Genomic DNA, 13,951 nt, shown 5'->3' on the forward strand with positions numbered 1-13,951 from the left:
TGATATGGATTTTAATTGATAAGTTTTAAATTACAGGCCAAATTTATTTAATTATTTTAAATCTATTTTTAACTTTTATGTATAAATGTTTTTTATCTTGGCTGTTCACCGCCCTGAGTCTGAAAGGAGAAGGGCGGTATAGAAGTTTGAAAAATAAATAAATAAATAAATAAATAAATAAATAAATAAATAAATAAATAAATAAATAAATAATAAATAAATAAATGTGCTCCATCTCACTCTGGGGTCCCCATGGCCCATTGGCAAAACCAGGTCTTCAGGGCCTTGAGGAAGAATGTCAAAAGGGAGGGTCAATCTTATCTCTGCAAGCCATGATGTTCCACAGGGAGGGAGCCACCATGGAGAAGGCCTTTCTTTTTGGTCCCAGAGATGGACCTCCTTAGGAGAGGAGGACCCATAACATTCTCAGCCTTTCCCCACAGAAACTCTAGAAAACACAGAAAATGAAGAACTCTAGTTCTTCATTTCTTTTAGCCCTCCAGCCCTCTAATCATCTTCGTTGGTCTTTTCTGTACTCTTTCGTCCATGGCATGAAGGCATGAACACAAACAGGATACAGACTATTGCTCCTCCAAGTTCATGGACTCATCAGCTAGCATTCGACTCTGTTCTGCTCAACAGAGCTCAATGCTAATTTAATGTTCTGAAAAGTAGAATGGTTTTGCTGCCATCAAAATGTTATTTGGGTGATCTCAAGCAGTACTGGAGAGAAACAGTTTGGTATAGTGGCACTAGGCCAGTTGCGTGACTTTTGGGCCTGAAAATGTTGCCAGGAAAACTGCAGGGTGAAACCCAGGCGGTTGCCAGGAGTCTGAATCAAAGGTACAAAAGAAACAATAAAAGAAAATAGGAGGATGGGAGGGAGAGAAGGAGGCAGGAAGGCAACCATCAACTAACTTAGCAATAGTCTAGAAACTCTGATGCCACAATATCCATGTGCCAACACTCTATGTTTCCTCACAGTGCATGTTATGGGACAGAGGTGAATGGAAGCAAGTTTGCCAATAGCTTGAGTTGTACCCAGACAATCCAAGGCAAGTGGATGAGTGGACTAGTGTCTTGAATCAATTTTTATTTGCCTTGGCTCAGTCTGGGGGAAGTTAGAGCCAGATTCTTTTAAGGTTGATTGCTTAAAAGATGTTGATGAAGAGATGGATTGGAAAGCCCGAACCCTGGAAGGAGGAAAGTTCTGAGAATTCTTTTACTTCTTCTCTGCCCCTTACAAATGAATGTTTGTGAACCTAGGAAATTTTCACATCAATCATTTAATTAAAAACAAACGAGAAAATGAGCAACACAATTTCTTTCTGCATTACATTATTAAAGACTAGCTGATCGGGCTTGATAAATCAACACTTAGAGTTTGAAAATTAATGAGTAGTTATGACCAGCCTCTCATCTCCCCTTCTCTCCCTCAGGCTTGCCCCATAGATTCTCTTCTCTCCCCTTCTCTCCCTCAGACTGGCCCCACAGAAGCCTCTCCTCTCCCCTTCTCTACCTCAGCCTTGCCCCACAGAAACATCTCCTCTCCACTCCCCTTCTCTCCCTCAGGCTGGCCCCACAGATCCTCTCCACTCCCCTTCTCTCCCTCAGGCTGGCCCCACAGAAACATCTCCTATCCTATCCTCTTCTGTCCCTCAGGTTTGCCTCATAGTTCCTCTCCTCTCCCCTTCTCTCCCTCAGGCTGGCCCCACAGATCCTCTCCTCTCCCCTTCTCTCCCTCAGGCTGGCCCCATAGATCATCTCCTCTCCTCTCCTCTTCTCTCTCTCAGCCTTGCCCCACAGAAACATCTCCTCTCCACTCCCCTTCTCTCCCTCAGGCTTTCTAGCCCTTTCTCTTCATGAGGCTTGCCCCACAGGAGCCTGTGCTATGCTATCCCATTCTCTCCAGAGTTATTTTCAAGTTGGGAGGGGGAGTAGAACGTCTAACTAATTAGCATCAGAACATGTTATAATAATATAGGACATACTAATGTTCTGATGGTCATTTCAAAAAATCATTCTTAGTGAGCACCTAGAAGCCAAGAGGAACACACATGGCAAATTTCAAGTTTGTAGGCTTTACAGTTCTGAAGATTTCATGATTAATGCATGAGTGGCTTTCGCTTTTATATATATATAGATAAGGCAATTTATTTCAGAAAATTATCTGTCCATTTTTCCATCTACCCATGTACCTATTTACCCATTTACCCATCCACCCATCTATATCTATCTATCTATCTATCTATCTATCTATCTATCTATCTATCTATCTATCTATCCATTTATCCATCAACCCATCTACTTTTCTACCCATCAAACCAATCTATCCACCTATCCATCTATTCACCTATCCACCTGTCCATCTACCTATCTATCCATCTATCCATCTTCCATCTATCCATCCATCCATCTATCCATCTATCCATTTACCCATCTACCATCTATCCACCTATCCACCTACCCATCTGCCCATCTATCCATACACCCATCTACCTATCTACCCATCAACCCATATATCCATCTACCCATATATCCATCCATCCATCTATCCATCTATCCATTTACCCATCTACCATCTATCTATCCATCAACACATCAACACATCTATCCATCTACCCATGTACTTATTTATCCATCTACCCATCTACTGATCTATCCATCAACAGTTCAACACATATACCCATCCACCCATCTATCCATCCACCCATCTATCCATCCACCCATCTATCCATCCACCCATCTATCCATCCACCCATCTATCCATCCACCCATCTATCCATCTACCCATCTACCCACATATCCATCTTCAGTCTAGCTAGAACCCTAATCAACATTTGAACTTGTTTCCATTCAGAATGACTCTGCTGATGGTTGGGCTACTTTGAATATGTCTGAAAAGCCTTGCCATTTTATGAAGAAATTAATAGTGAGTGAAATTGCAATAAAAATTGAAGTTAGCCAAATCAGTTTCACAGCTGCTGATGACACATCTCCAAACATGCATCATAATGTTCCCCCAACCTGATAAAATGGATAATAATTCCTATTGCATGAGTTTTGTCTTATTTTTTTGGTTAAGAAATGGAAAAGGAATGAGTTTTTTTCCCTTTGCCTAACCATTAAGCTAACTGATAATATATTGTCAGTTAGATAAATATATATAATATTCTGCTCCTGCAGCAGTCGTCTATTGTTTTTTTGTTTTTTTTTTAATTTTCTGTGTTTTTCTTTTTATAATTTTGCCTGGACTTATGTGCTGATTGAATGATGATTAGAAAATGAAGTCACTTGTGGAGAAGACATCTGCCCAATGAACCCTCATCTTGGTGTGCCAGCTAAGGCAGACTGAACCTGGATCACAGTGACCTGGCAGGAAATCTGAAAAACACAACACAGCACAACACAACATCCATTCTGAATGTTCTCTTTTACAGTATATGGAGGAGAAGCCTTCTTGCTATGAAGCTTTGGGTCTCAATGACTTTTCACTTTTGGTTGCCAAACACAATAGATGCTCAACACCAAAGTTGGCTGTTTGGTGATCTCCTCCTCCTCCTCCTCCTCCATCTCTCTATTCTGAACAGAACCAGCTTTTATATACAGGAGAATATGGAAGCCCGTAGAATCTATAGTCCAGCATTTAAATAAAATATAGTATTTTCCACCTTAATGAACAGAAAAATGTTTTTCTCCTTGTGTCTCTGAGATTTACTCCTCATTATTGGTCCTCAGCAGAGGGCCAAAGCAGAGGAAATGTACAGCTAAAAGTTATTACAGCAAGGAGTAAATATTGCCAGATGAAGTATGTTGCATCATATTTTTAAAAATAGAATATTATGCATCGCTTGCTTTTTCTTTTCTCTTCTCCCAAATACATTTTCTCCAAAACCTATTCTTTTTCAGAAGTAAAGACTGGACTATCTTGGAATTGCTTCCAAGAAACATTTTTGCTTTGGGAAGGAAGGAGGCAAAGTTATAAGTCTGCCAAGTCTTGAAAGATGAAACAGCCTTTAAAAAATGTTAAGTAAACATCCAAGAACTCAGCTTCTTGAATGTACTTTACTGTTCCCTGTCTTGTAGTAAAAAAAAAAAATGCTTAGGGAGAAAAATCTTGATTCTACCACAAGGACTACCAGCAGAAGGAACTCTGGGTGGTGAAGAATAATAAAATAAACAATACAATTAAAACTAAAATTATTTGTAACAAAAAATCATCAGTGAGATCCTGATAAACCTGGCAACTGGCAACTTGAATTGTACCTGGGAGCCTACTAAGAACCAGTGCAGTTCACACAATAATGTTATGTGGATGCATCACAGTAGGTCTGCTACAATGTGTACTATTGCATTCTGAACTAGATGCAGCTTCCAAACGTTCTTCAAGGGCAGCCCCATGCAAGGCTGGCAGTAGTAGACCAACCAAGGCATGAGTGAGCTGGGAGCAGCATCTCCTGATCTAGAAAAGGGCACAGATGTATCACAACATGTATTTGTGCAAAGTCTGTCCTAGTCACAGCTACCACCTGCTCTTTTAGAAGGAGCCAGGAGTCCAGGAGAACCCCAAGATTACACAGCAACTCTGCTTGAGGAAATATAACTACAGACAGAGTTAAAGATGGAAAATCGCCAGAAGAAAATCACCACCAAAGCACTCAGTCTTGTCAAGGTTGAGCTGAACTCCAGGCACCAAGAAAGCATTTGACAGTGTTACTTGGCTGGTCTGGGTTTGAGACACACAATTGAATAGATCACAATACTGATGGCACTTAATCCCAGGCTGATGGATGATTTTACCCAGTAGTTCCATGAAGAGATAAATAGGAATGGGGAGACAACCTAGCCTTCTGACATCCCATAAATAAGGGATCTAGGGCTGGAACTCTCCACCTGTGAAATTTAAAATTCCCAGATAAGCGACTCAGGTGACTCCATGAACAATACAAAGAGCTTTTATTGTACCTTTTGCAAAAGGGACCACTTCGTGCTCATGTGAGACACAAAGAGAGTAAAGATTACTTATGACTATAGGTTTAAATACAGTTTCAGCGTAAAAATCTCCTCGTAACGCCCCTTAATTACTTACATAAGATAAGTGTTTTGGCTAAATAACAATTGTTTTCCCAGATAAGAACAGTCCCCTGATAATTTCCCAATCGTGGTCATAACAACATTATCAATCTCAATATGACAGCTTTCCTGCCAATGTTAGCCTGACGTGACATGGAATGTGCTTAATCAAATTATGGCTGTTATTCCCCTCAAAAGCCCTGTATTTCATAACTGCCTCACATCTGGGGTTTCAGGTCATATAAAGGATAAATATGGCTCCACTCTTGTTCTGCGTTTTACAGGAATAATCTATATTTCTCTCACTACCCTACCAACACTGATTGGATTCAGGTGGAATGGGAGGAGAACCATTGAAGAAACACACTTCCCAGTTCTTCTCACCAATTACAAAAAAAAAATAAAAAAAAATTGTATTACTTGGAACCATCCAATAATAATAATAATAATAATAATAATAATAATAATAATAATAATAATAATAATAATAATAATAATAATAATAATAATAATTTTATTTCTATACCACCCTTCTCCTGAAGGACTCAGGGCAGTGTACAGCCTATTAAAAACACAAAAATATACAGACATCAATTAAAAAATAATTAAAATTATTAAATAATTAAAACCCAAAAATTTAAAACACCCAATTTAAAATCATTTACATTGATAGCCCGGCCTGGCGGAACAGCAGGGTCTTGAGGGCACAGCGAAATACACGGAGGTCGGAGATCTTGCGCAATTTTGGGGGCAGTTCATTCCACAGGGCAGGAGCTTCCACAGAGAAGGCCCTCCCCCTGGGTGTCACCAGCCGACATACCTTGGCCGAGCCCCTCTCTGTGGGAGCGGACTGGCCGGTGGGAGGCTACTGGTGGCAGAAGTCGGTCTCAAAGGTACCCGGGTCCTATGCCATGGAGTGCTTTAAAGGTGGTGACCAACACCTTGAATTGCATCCGGAAGATCACTGGGAGCCAGTGCAGCTTGCGCTGGAGAGGTGTCACATGGGCACAATGAGTCGCGCCCATAACCACCCGCGCAGCCGCATTCTGGACCAGTTGGAGCCTCCAAGTGCTCTTCAAAGGGAGCCCCATGTAGAGACCATTACAGTAGTCCAGCCGGGAGGTGGCCAGGGCGTGAGTGACCGTGAGCAAGGCATCCCGGTCCAGAAAGGGCCGCAACTGGCGAATCAGGTGAACCTGATAAAAAGCCCCTCTGGCCACGGCCGTCATATGCTCTTCTTATGACAGCTGTGCGTCCAGGAGGACACCCAGATTACAAGCCCTCTCTGTGGGGGGCAAAGATTCACCCCCAATAGTCAGCAATGGCACCAGCTGACTATATCGGAACGCCGGAAGCCACAGCCACTCAGTCTTGGCAGGGTTGAGTCTGAGCCTATTTCTCCCCATCCAGACCTGCATGGCCTCCAGGCAGTGAGGCATCACATCAAGGGCATCATTGGGGTGGTCTGGGGTGGAGATGTACAGCTGAGTATCATCAGCGTACTGATGGACTCTTACCCCAAAACCACGGATGATCTCACCCAGTGGCTTCACATAAATGTTTGTTCTGTCCCCGTCTCACACACGCACACAAACAGTCAGCCAGGGGTTAAATAAAACTTGCAGACAATAAATTCCTTCGATAACAGAATTGGCAGCAACCCAGTAGCTGCTTGCCAAGAACTTTACTCACAGAGGGAGGTGTTCCTCCTCCATCAGATAAACCAAAACAAATACACAAAGTCAAAGAATTGTCAAGTCCAGTCCGTATTAAATCCAAGGCAGGCAGATAACGTAGTTTCAGAAATACAATGTGACTCGCTAGTTGTTTAATTTTGTCTATCACAGAGCCTGAATGGCCACCACACCCCCTTTTATCCCCTGTGGAGTGTGGTCCAGTGACTCAGCTTAATCTCTGGCACGCCTCCTTTTCTGTTGCGTGTGCTTGTCTCTCCGATGCTGACGTGGATCCAGCCAAGACTTATCTCCATCACTGTCCAACTGCGACTGCTCGGAAATACCTGGCTCCTGGCCAATCTCTTCTCCTTCGGGAGACACCTGAGGCATTGCCAGAGAGGAGGATCCTGGAGAGGGAGGCTCCTTCACTTTCGGAGCCTTCTCCCTCCGATAAGACGGCCTCGGAGGTTGGAGTCACAACAATGTTGAACAGAAGGGGCGAGAGGACCGACCCTTGCGGCACTCCCCAAGCGAGGCACCGCGAGGTCGACCTCTGCCCCCCTGCCAACACAAATTGCGAGCGGTCGGAAAGGAAGGAGGAGAACCACCGCAGCACGGTGCCCCCTATTCCTAACCCCCTCAACCGCTGCAGCATGATACCATGGTCAATGGTATCAAAAGCCGCTGAGAGATCTAATAGGACCAGGACAGAGGAACAACCCCTGTCCCGAGCCCTCCAGAGATCATCCACCAATGCGACCAATGCCGTTTCTGTGCTGTACCCCTGCCTGAAACCTGACTGGTACGGGTCCAGATAGATAGCTTCATCCAGGTACCCAGGAAGCTGTTGTGCCACCACACTCTCAACAACCTTTGCCACAAAACGAAAGTTGGAGACCGGACAGTAGTTAGCTAATTCAGCCAGGTCCAGGGATGGCTTCTTGAGGAGGGGCCTCACCACCGCCTCTTTCAAGGTGGCAGAAAAGGCACCCTTACTCAGAGAAGCATTTATAATCCCCTGGAGACAGCCTCGTGTAATCTCCCAGGAGGCCAGTACCAACCAGGAAGGACACAGGTCCAATAAACATGTGGCAGCACTAATATTACGCAGAACCCTGTCCACATCCTCGGGAGTCACAGGATCAAACTCCTCCAAGATAATATTCTCAAGACCTACCCCCGTCTCCCCCCCTGGATTCACCCAGTCGGAGTCCAAGCCTTCCCGAATCCGAGCGACTTTATCATGCAGGAATTGCACAAAATCCTCAGCATGACCCTGCAAGGGATCTTCCTGCACTCCCCCCCCCCCGAAGAAGGGAATGGGTCACCCTAAACAGAGTGGCTGGGCGGTTCTCTGCAGATGCAATAAGAACGGAAAAATAGTTAGATTTTGCCGCTTTTATCGCCACTAGGTAGGTCTTGATATAAGACCTCACAAGTGTTAGGTCAGAATCAGATTGACTAGTCCTTCAAATGCTCTCTAGGTGTCTTTTCCGATGCTTCATCTCTCTCAGCTCCTTGGAGAACCAAGGTGCCAATTGAGATCGGCATCGGGTCAGAGGCCGCAAAGGCACGACGCTCTGGCGGCCGCACTATCCCAGGCAGCCACCAGGTCTTCAGTCGAGTCATGTGCCAGGGTCTCAGGAAACGGCCCAAGCTCCGTCAGGAATCTTTCGGGATCCATCAGGCGCCTGGGACGGAACTATCTGGTTGGTTCCGTCTCCCTGCAGCGGGGGGAAGCGGCTGGAAAGTCCAAGTGAAGGAGCGAATGATCTGTCCATGACAACGGTTTAATGTCTAAATCCCCTCTACCAAGATCATTCAATCACTGACCAGAGACGAAAATCAAATCCAGCGTGTGTCCCCCTGTGTGAATGGGGCCTTGAACTAACTGAGTCAGGTCCATGGCCGCCATGGAAGCCATGAACTCCAGAGCCACCTCTGACACCTCACCAGCGGATGGCAGGTTGAAATCCCTCATAACAATAAGTCTGGGGGTATCAACCGCCACCCCAGCAATAACTTCAAGTAGCTTGGGCAGGGTCGTCGCTATGTGGCAGGGAGCCAGGTACACAGTCAGTAAACCCATCTGCACCCCATGGCCCCACTTCACAAAAAGGGATTCACATCCGGCTATCTCAGGAACAGTGGTCTCCCTCGGACAAAGACTTTCCCTAATAATTGCCACCACTCCCCCATCCCTCCCCTGAGCCCTTGGCTGATGAAATGCACGGAAACCAGGTGGACACATATCAACGAGGGGGACCCCCCCCCCTCCTGGCCCAACCAGATCTCCATAATACCTGCCAGGTCCGCACCCCTCTCCAAAATAAGATCACAAATGAGGGGGGCTTTATTAACAACCGACTTGGCATTACACAACATCAGCCATGGACCCAGGGCCTGAGACTCTGTGCAACCCAGGACACGAGTCGCGCATTGGGGGCCGGAGTGTGCAATTGCTCGTAAACAGCGCATGCGCACCCCCGAAACATGATATGGCCCCCTGCGCCCGTCATACCTGCCCCCCCATTTATTATTTCAATTACACTGCCCTTCCTATCGCCCCCCCCTGCTCCCTGGCCAGATTACCATCCACGTCCCCTCCGCTGCACCCAACTGACCCACCACCAGGTTCAGTGGCTATAAGGACCCCCCCTTGTCCACCTCTACAGCCCCCTCCCCCCCCTCCCAGGTCCCCTTAAAATTTTCATTAAAAAAATTGTTAAAAAACTCCTCAACCCCCTCTTCGCCACATGCCATCTCTCGGGGTTCCAAAACCCGTCATCAAGATATTATAACAATATCTTAGGTCTCCTAGATACTCCTAGATACTCACAATGTCAGTCTGCTCAGAACAATCTGGGAGACTGTGTTAATAACAACAAGAAGAAAGAAGGCAGAAACAAATTACTTTCTATTGTTCTCGAGAAAGCAACATGGACTAAACACACACACACAAACAAATACTCAATTAAAAACAAAGCAAGCTGTACTTCTCCATGGAAACATTCAATGTTCAGTGTGACTCAATGCAGATGGTTTTTTTTTTTTTGTTTCTTATTCATTCAATTTCTATAGCAGACCATCCCAGACCAGTGATTGATGGTGAACAATCATAAAATTAGTTAAAACCAAGTGCAAGTTCAATACAAAAATAAAGCTTTACTTTCATCTTAGACTTAGACAAACATAGGATTGCTGTCCGGTGGCTGTTCTTGCATGACACAGACCTAGAATATCTAAACCCTGGTGTTGTTATTTACTGTACAAATTCACAAACAGTCTAGGAGTAAAACTAATTTAGCAGATTGTCCTTTACTATGCGCTTCAAATTAATTAATAATTATTCTTGTTCAGTTCTTTTATGTCCTCTGTTCTGCCATTAAACTTGTAGAAATATGCTTAACGAGAGGACAGTCTTCCTGGCTGGATTGCATGAAGGTAGATTGGCTTATTAGAATAGTCCTTTGTGTCCATTCAAAGTGTAGCTGCAGCAGCTGAAGCCTGCCCCTTCATTTTCTTAGATGGAGAACTCCTCGCCAATTAAAACCTTTGCCATATGGAAACGTGGTCCTATGAACCTCCCACCATATGGAGGAGCTTAGCAATTCTGATGCACTACATTCTTTCCTTCATGCTCAAGCAGACGGATGTTTCTTCTCCATGATTATCAGAAGAGAAGCCTGCATTGAATTAAACCAGGCCACAGCCGATTCTAGTCTGACTTTGTGAGAAGACTTTGCCTACAAAATAGGGGTTGGTAGAAGATGTTGCCATTTGTTCTCTTTGTACTTCTCTAAACATCCAGTACTCTCAATGGTAAGGGTGGGTTTATTCCATGCATGAAGATTCTTTTGCAGGCAAGATTGAGATAAGCCGAATTAAAGGGAGAAATAGGAAGAATCTGGTGAGCATTCCTGTTGTAATATGAGAAGAACATGGTGACTGGCCTCATAGACTTCTCTGGAATTAAGTAAATATTGTTATCAGGCATGGGATAATATTTCAAAGCAAGAGTTCAATCCTCTTAAATCTCTGTAAATGTTACGAAATGAATTAACATGGTATTTGCATTTGTATGCACAAGGCCTAAACAGCTGAGCAGTATATAATTTCAGTTGGAGAGTTGACTGCAGCTTAAATCCTCATTAGAATATGTGCTCCTGAATGTATTTTCCATTGGTTGTAAACTACATGGCGGTGGGAAAAAAAGGGAAAAAAACCTTATTGAAGACACTGAAAAATCACTTCTGTAACTTTGCCAGGGAAGAGGTACAATTCAGTGTCATTTTAAGAACATCTTTGCTGAAATATTTTCTAGGCTGCCTACTTTTTTGATTCTGTATGGGCAAAATGGAACAGAGCTGGTAATGAAATCATGTCAGGACCTTCCTGGTTATATGGTTTAAAATAGATTGAATGCTTCACACCCGCCCCTTAAACATTCCTGATACAAGGGCAGAAAATAAGAATACAGGAACTAGATTCTCAAGCTAGGAAGAGTAATTAAGCAGACATTGAAGAGATGACTTTCAGTCTCAAGGTCAAGAAGAGAACATCTATCTTCCACTGAGATGAAAAGGCACAAGGAGAATGCTTAGAAATTAACCATGGAGCAGGCCCATAAATAGAACTTGGTTTCTACCACAGTATCTACCTACTATAGGCAGATCATCCCAAAGGTGTTGTTTCAAAAGGCAACTGGACTTTCTTTGTTTTTCCTTGAAGACATTTCGCTTCTCATCCAAGAAACTTCTTCTGTTCTGACTGGATGGTGGAGAATGGAAAGATTTATATCCCTTGCAGTCATCTGGTCATTAGTACTCTTTCTGAGAGTCATCACCTGAATCGTGATTTCTGAGAGGGTCACCTGAATAGTGCAAATGGGTGTGGACCCTTCTTGGAACTGCTGAAAGGACTGTATTGTATCTCCTGCTTGCCACACAGTCCTTCCAGCAGTTCCAAGAGGGTTCCACACCCATTTGCAATATTGAGGTGACCCTGAGGGCACAGATAAACCTCCAAGTAGCCTCAATGATTGAGGCTTGAAAAAGCACCTTTGGGACAACCATGACCTGGATGACTGAGAATGGCTATAGATACTGTAGGCAGATCTTTTGCATACCTAGGGCCCTCTAGCTTGTCAGTAGTGAAGCAATTTATGCAGCTGTATCATGTCTTTGAAGCTTCTGCTCTAAGCAAGTTTCTGAATCTCTAAGTTTCAATAACACTAAATGGTAATATTCTCCAATAGATTTAGGGGGAGAATAACCCCATTATTCTGACTGAAAATAACAACAATAACAATGAAGCAGTGGTGGTAATGTTGATCTGGATAATACTGAAAAATGGGCAGAGAGGCTTAAAATAATTGTGTAGGTTTACTCTTGTCCCACAAGGTTAATGCAATTCTTGCTCATAATCTGTTAGGTTTCTCAAACATGATCAAATGAACCATGAGCAAATGGCCCAAGGGGGCTATTTCGGTTATTTACAAATTCCCCTTCTAGAGAGTGGATGGCATTTGTACTCCCTGGGATGCATTTTACATGAAAAGAGAAACATAAAAAGAGAAAAGAAAAGAAACTCAGTGTTTGCCTCTCTATGGATCAAGAAAAAACAGACTTCTTTGCTCTGAGCTGTCCATTTCTGAGCTAGGCTAAAAGAAGGGATATAACCAATTTCTGTCAACTCACTGCTGACATTTGGGGGGGGGGGCAGTTATTTCTTCATTTGGACACATGGTGAATCAGCAAGCCTTATAATCTATGCCAAGGGAAAGCTAATTGTTGCTGGATTTGGATTCTTCAAGTGGGATTACTTATTTCTGTGAGAGGGTTGGTCGTGGCAATGCTCACTCAGCAGAAATGTGGAATTTCTCGTTTCTGCTTGGAGAATGCAACAGTTCTTATATTTGTCAAGGGTACCACTATCAGGGTGGCATTTGGATACGCATGACTCGAAACCTAAAATATGGTACTCCATTTTGGCTGGAGTATTTAATCTTTTTTAAAAAAAATGTTTCAGGGCGCATAGGAGCTCTAAACAAATCTTGATCTGCAACAGCCTGAAGTAGCTGTCCTTTGATTCAGGCTTCTACGTTCCTGTTCAGGTTGCCTTCTGCTTCTTACTGACCCACCTGAAGACCTGTGCACTGAGAAAAGCTTCAGTTCAGACGTTTGAAGGCAATTAACTGAATGTCTAAATTGAACAATTGTCTGAATTGGATCATCAAATCAAAGCAGTGAATTGAAATGGATGCCTTCTAATTCATTGGATGGTACAAATCATTTCTCTTCATTAAATTGCATCAATAATATAGATTGGAAGTAATATCCACGGGGGGGGGCAGGCAATTAAAAGAAAAATCTCATTGCATTCATTGTGACATGTTTTAGGGATGGTGTTATGCTATGAAACATTCTTTGACAACTTGTGGGAAACACCACATTTTATTCTATTATTGTTAGGCAAAGCAGTTTATATATATAAATATATAATAGTTTGTGTATATATATATATATATATATATATATATATATATATATATATATATATATACTGTATATGTGTGTGTGTGTGTGTGTTTGTAGATTTTCACAGGTACAGGTATGCAAGTCTTGGTGTATTCGGGTCTTCTCCCGTGTAAGATTGAGAGCACTTTGGCAACGTTTCGGCAGAATCTCATCTGCCATCATCAGGCTTATGCAAGGGGTCTTCTGCAGCAACTGCCATTACTATTTCAAATCTGGTGCTGGTAGTCTGCTTTGCTGGGATGGCCCCACCTCTTCGTTCTGATTGGTTGGGAATCCCAGTCTGTGTCTATTGGCTTGGCTTCGGGTGTATGGTCGGTTATTCTCAAACGTATCATCTACATATCTGAGCCATAATTTTGGTTTATAAGTAGTTTGTTCCAACGCCTTAATTTCTAATCTCTCCATGAACAGATTGGCAATAACTGGGGAGAGCGGTGATCCCATTGGTGCCCCTTGCATTTGTTTATATCTTTGCCCTCCGTACATGAAGTTAGGTGTTAGAAAGGCAATGCTCTGCCAATTTTATGATGTGGTTTGGTGGGTGGTATTTATTTTTGATCGTTGCTAGAGCTTCTATAATGGGTACTTGAGTGAATAATGAGACCACATCAAAGCTTACAAGTAGGTCACCCTGCTCTATGCGTTGGTTTCTCAGAATTTCTA

At 43.3% G+C, this 13,951-nt stretch overlaps 2 protein-coding genes across 4 annotated transcripts in view; both read left to right on the forward strand.

Annotated features, from left to right (window-relative positions):
* Nucleotides 1-13,951, forward strand: part of NRG3 (neuregulin 3) — a 601,472-nt gene that overhangs the window by 446,337 nt on the left and 141,184 nt on the right. The gene's annotated exons all lie outside the window — the stretch shown is intronic.
* On the forward strand, nt 2,113-2,844 carry LOC139318234 (guanine nucleotide exchange factor subunit RIC1-like). Its single transcript, XM_070945579.1, has one exon. It carries the CDS (start codon nt 2,113-2,115, stop codon nt 2,842-2,844), a length of 732 nt encoding a protein of 243 aa, XP_070801680.1.

Source organism: Pituophis catenifer, unplaced genomic scaffold (genome assembly GCF_029215685.1).
Source record: "Pituophis catenifer annectens isolate HBS135680 unplaced genomic scaffold, rPitCat1.0.hap2 SCAF_6, whole genome shotgun sequence".
NCBI classification, from domain to species: Eukaryota; Metazoa; Chordata; class Lepidosauria; order Squamata; family Colubridae; genus Pituophis; species Pituophis catenifer.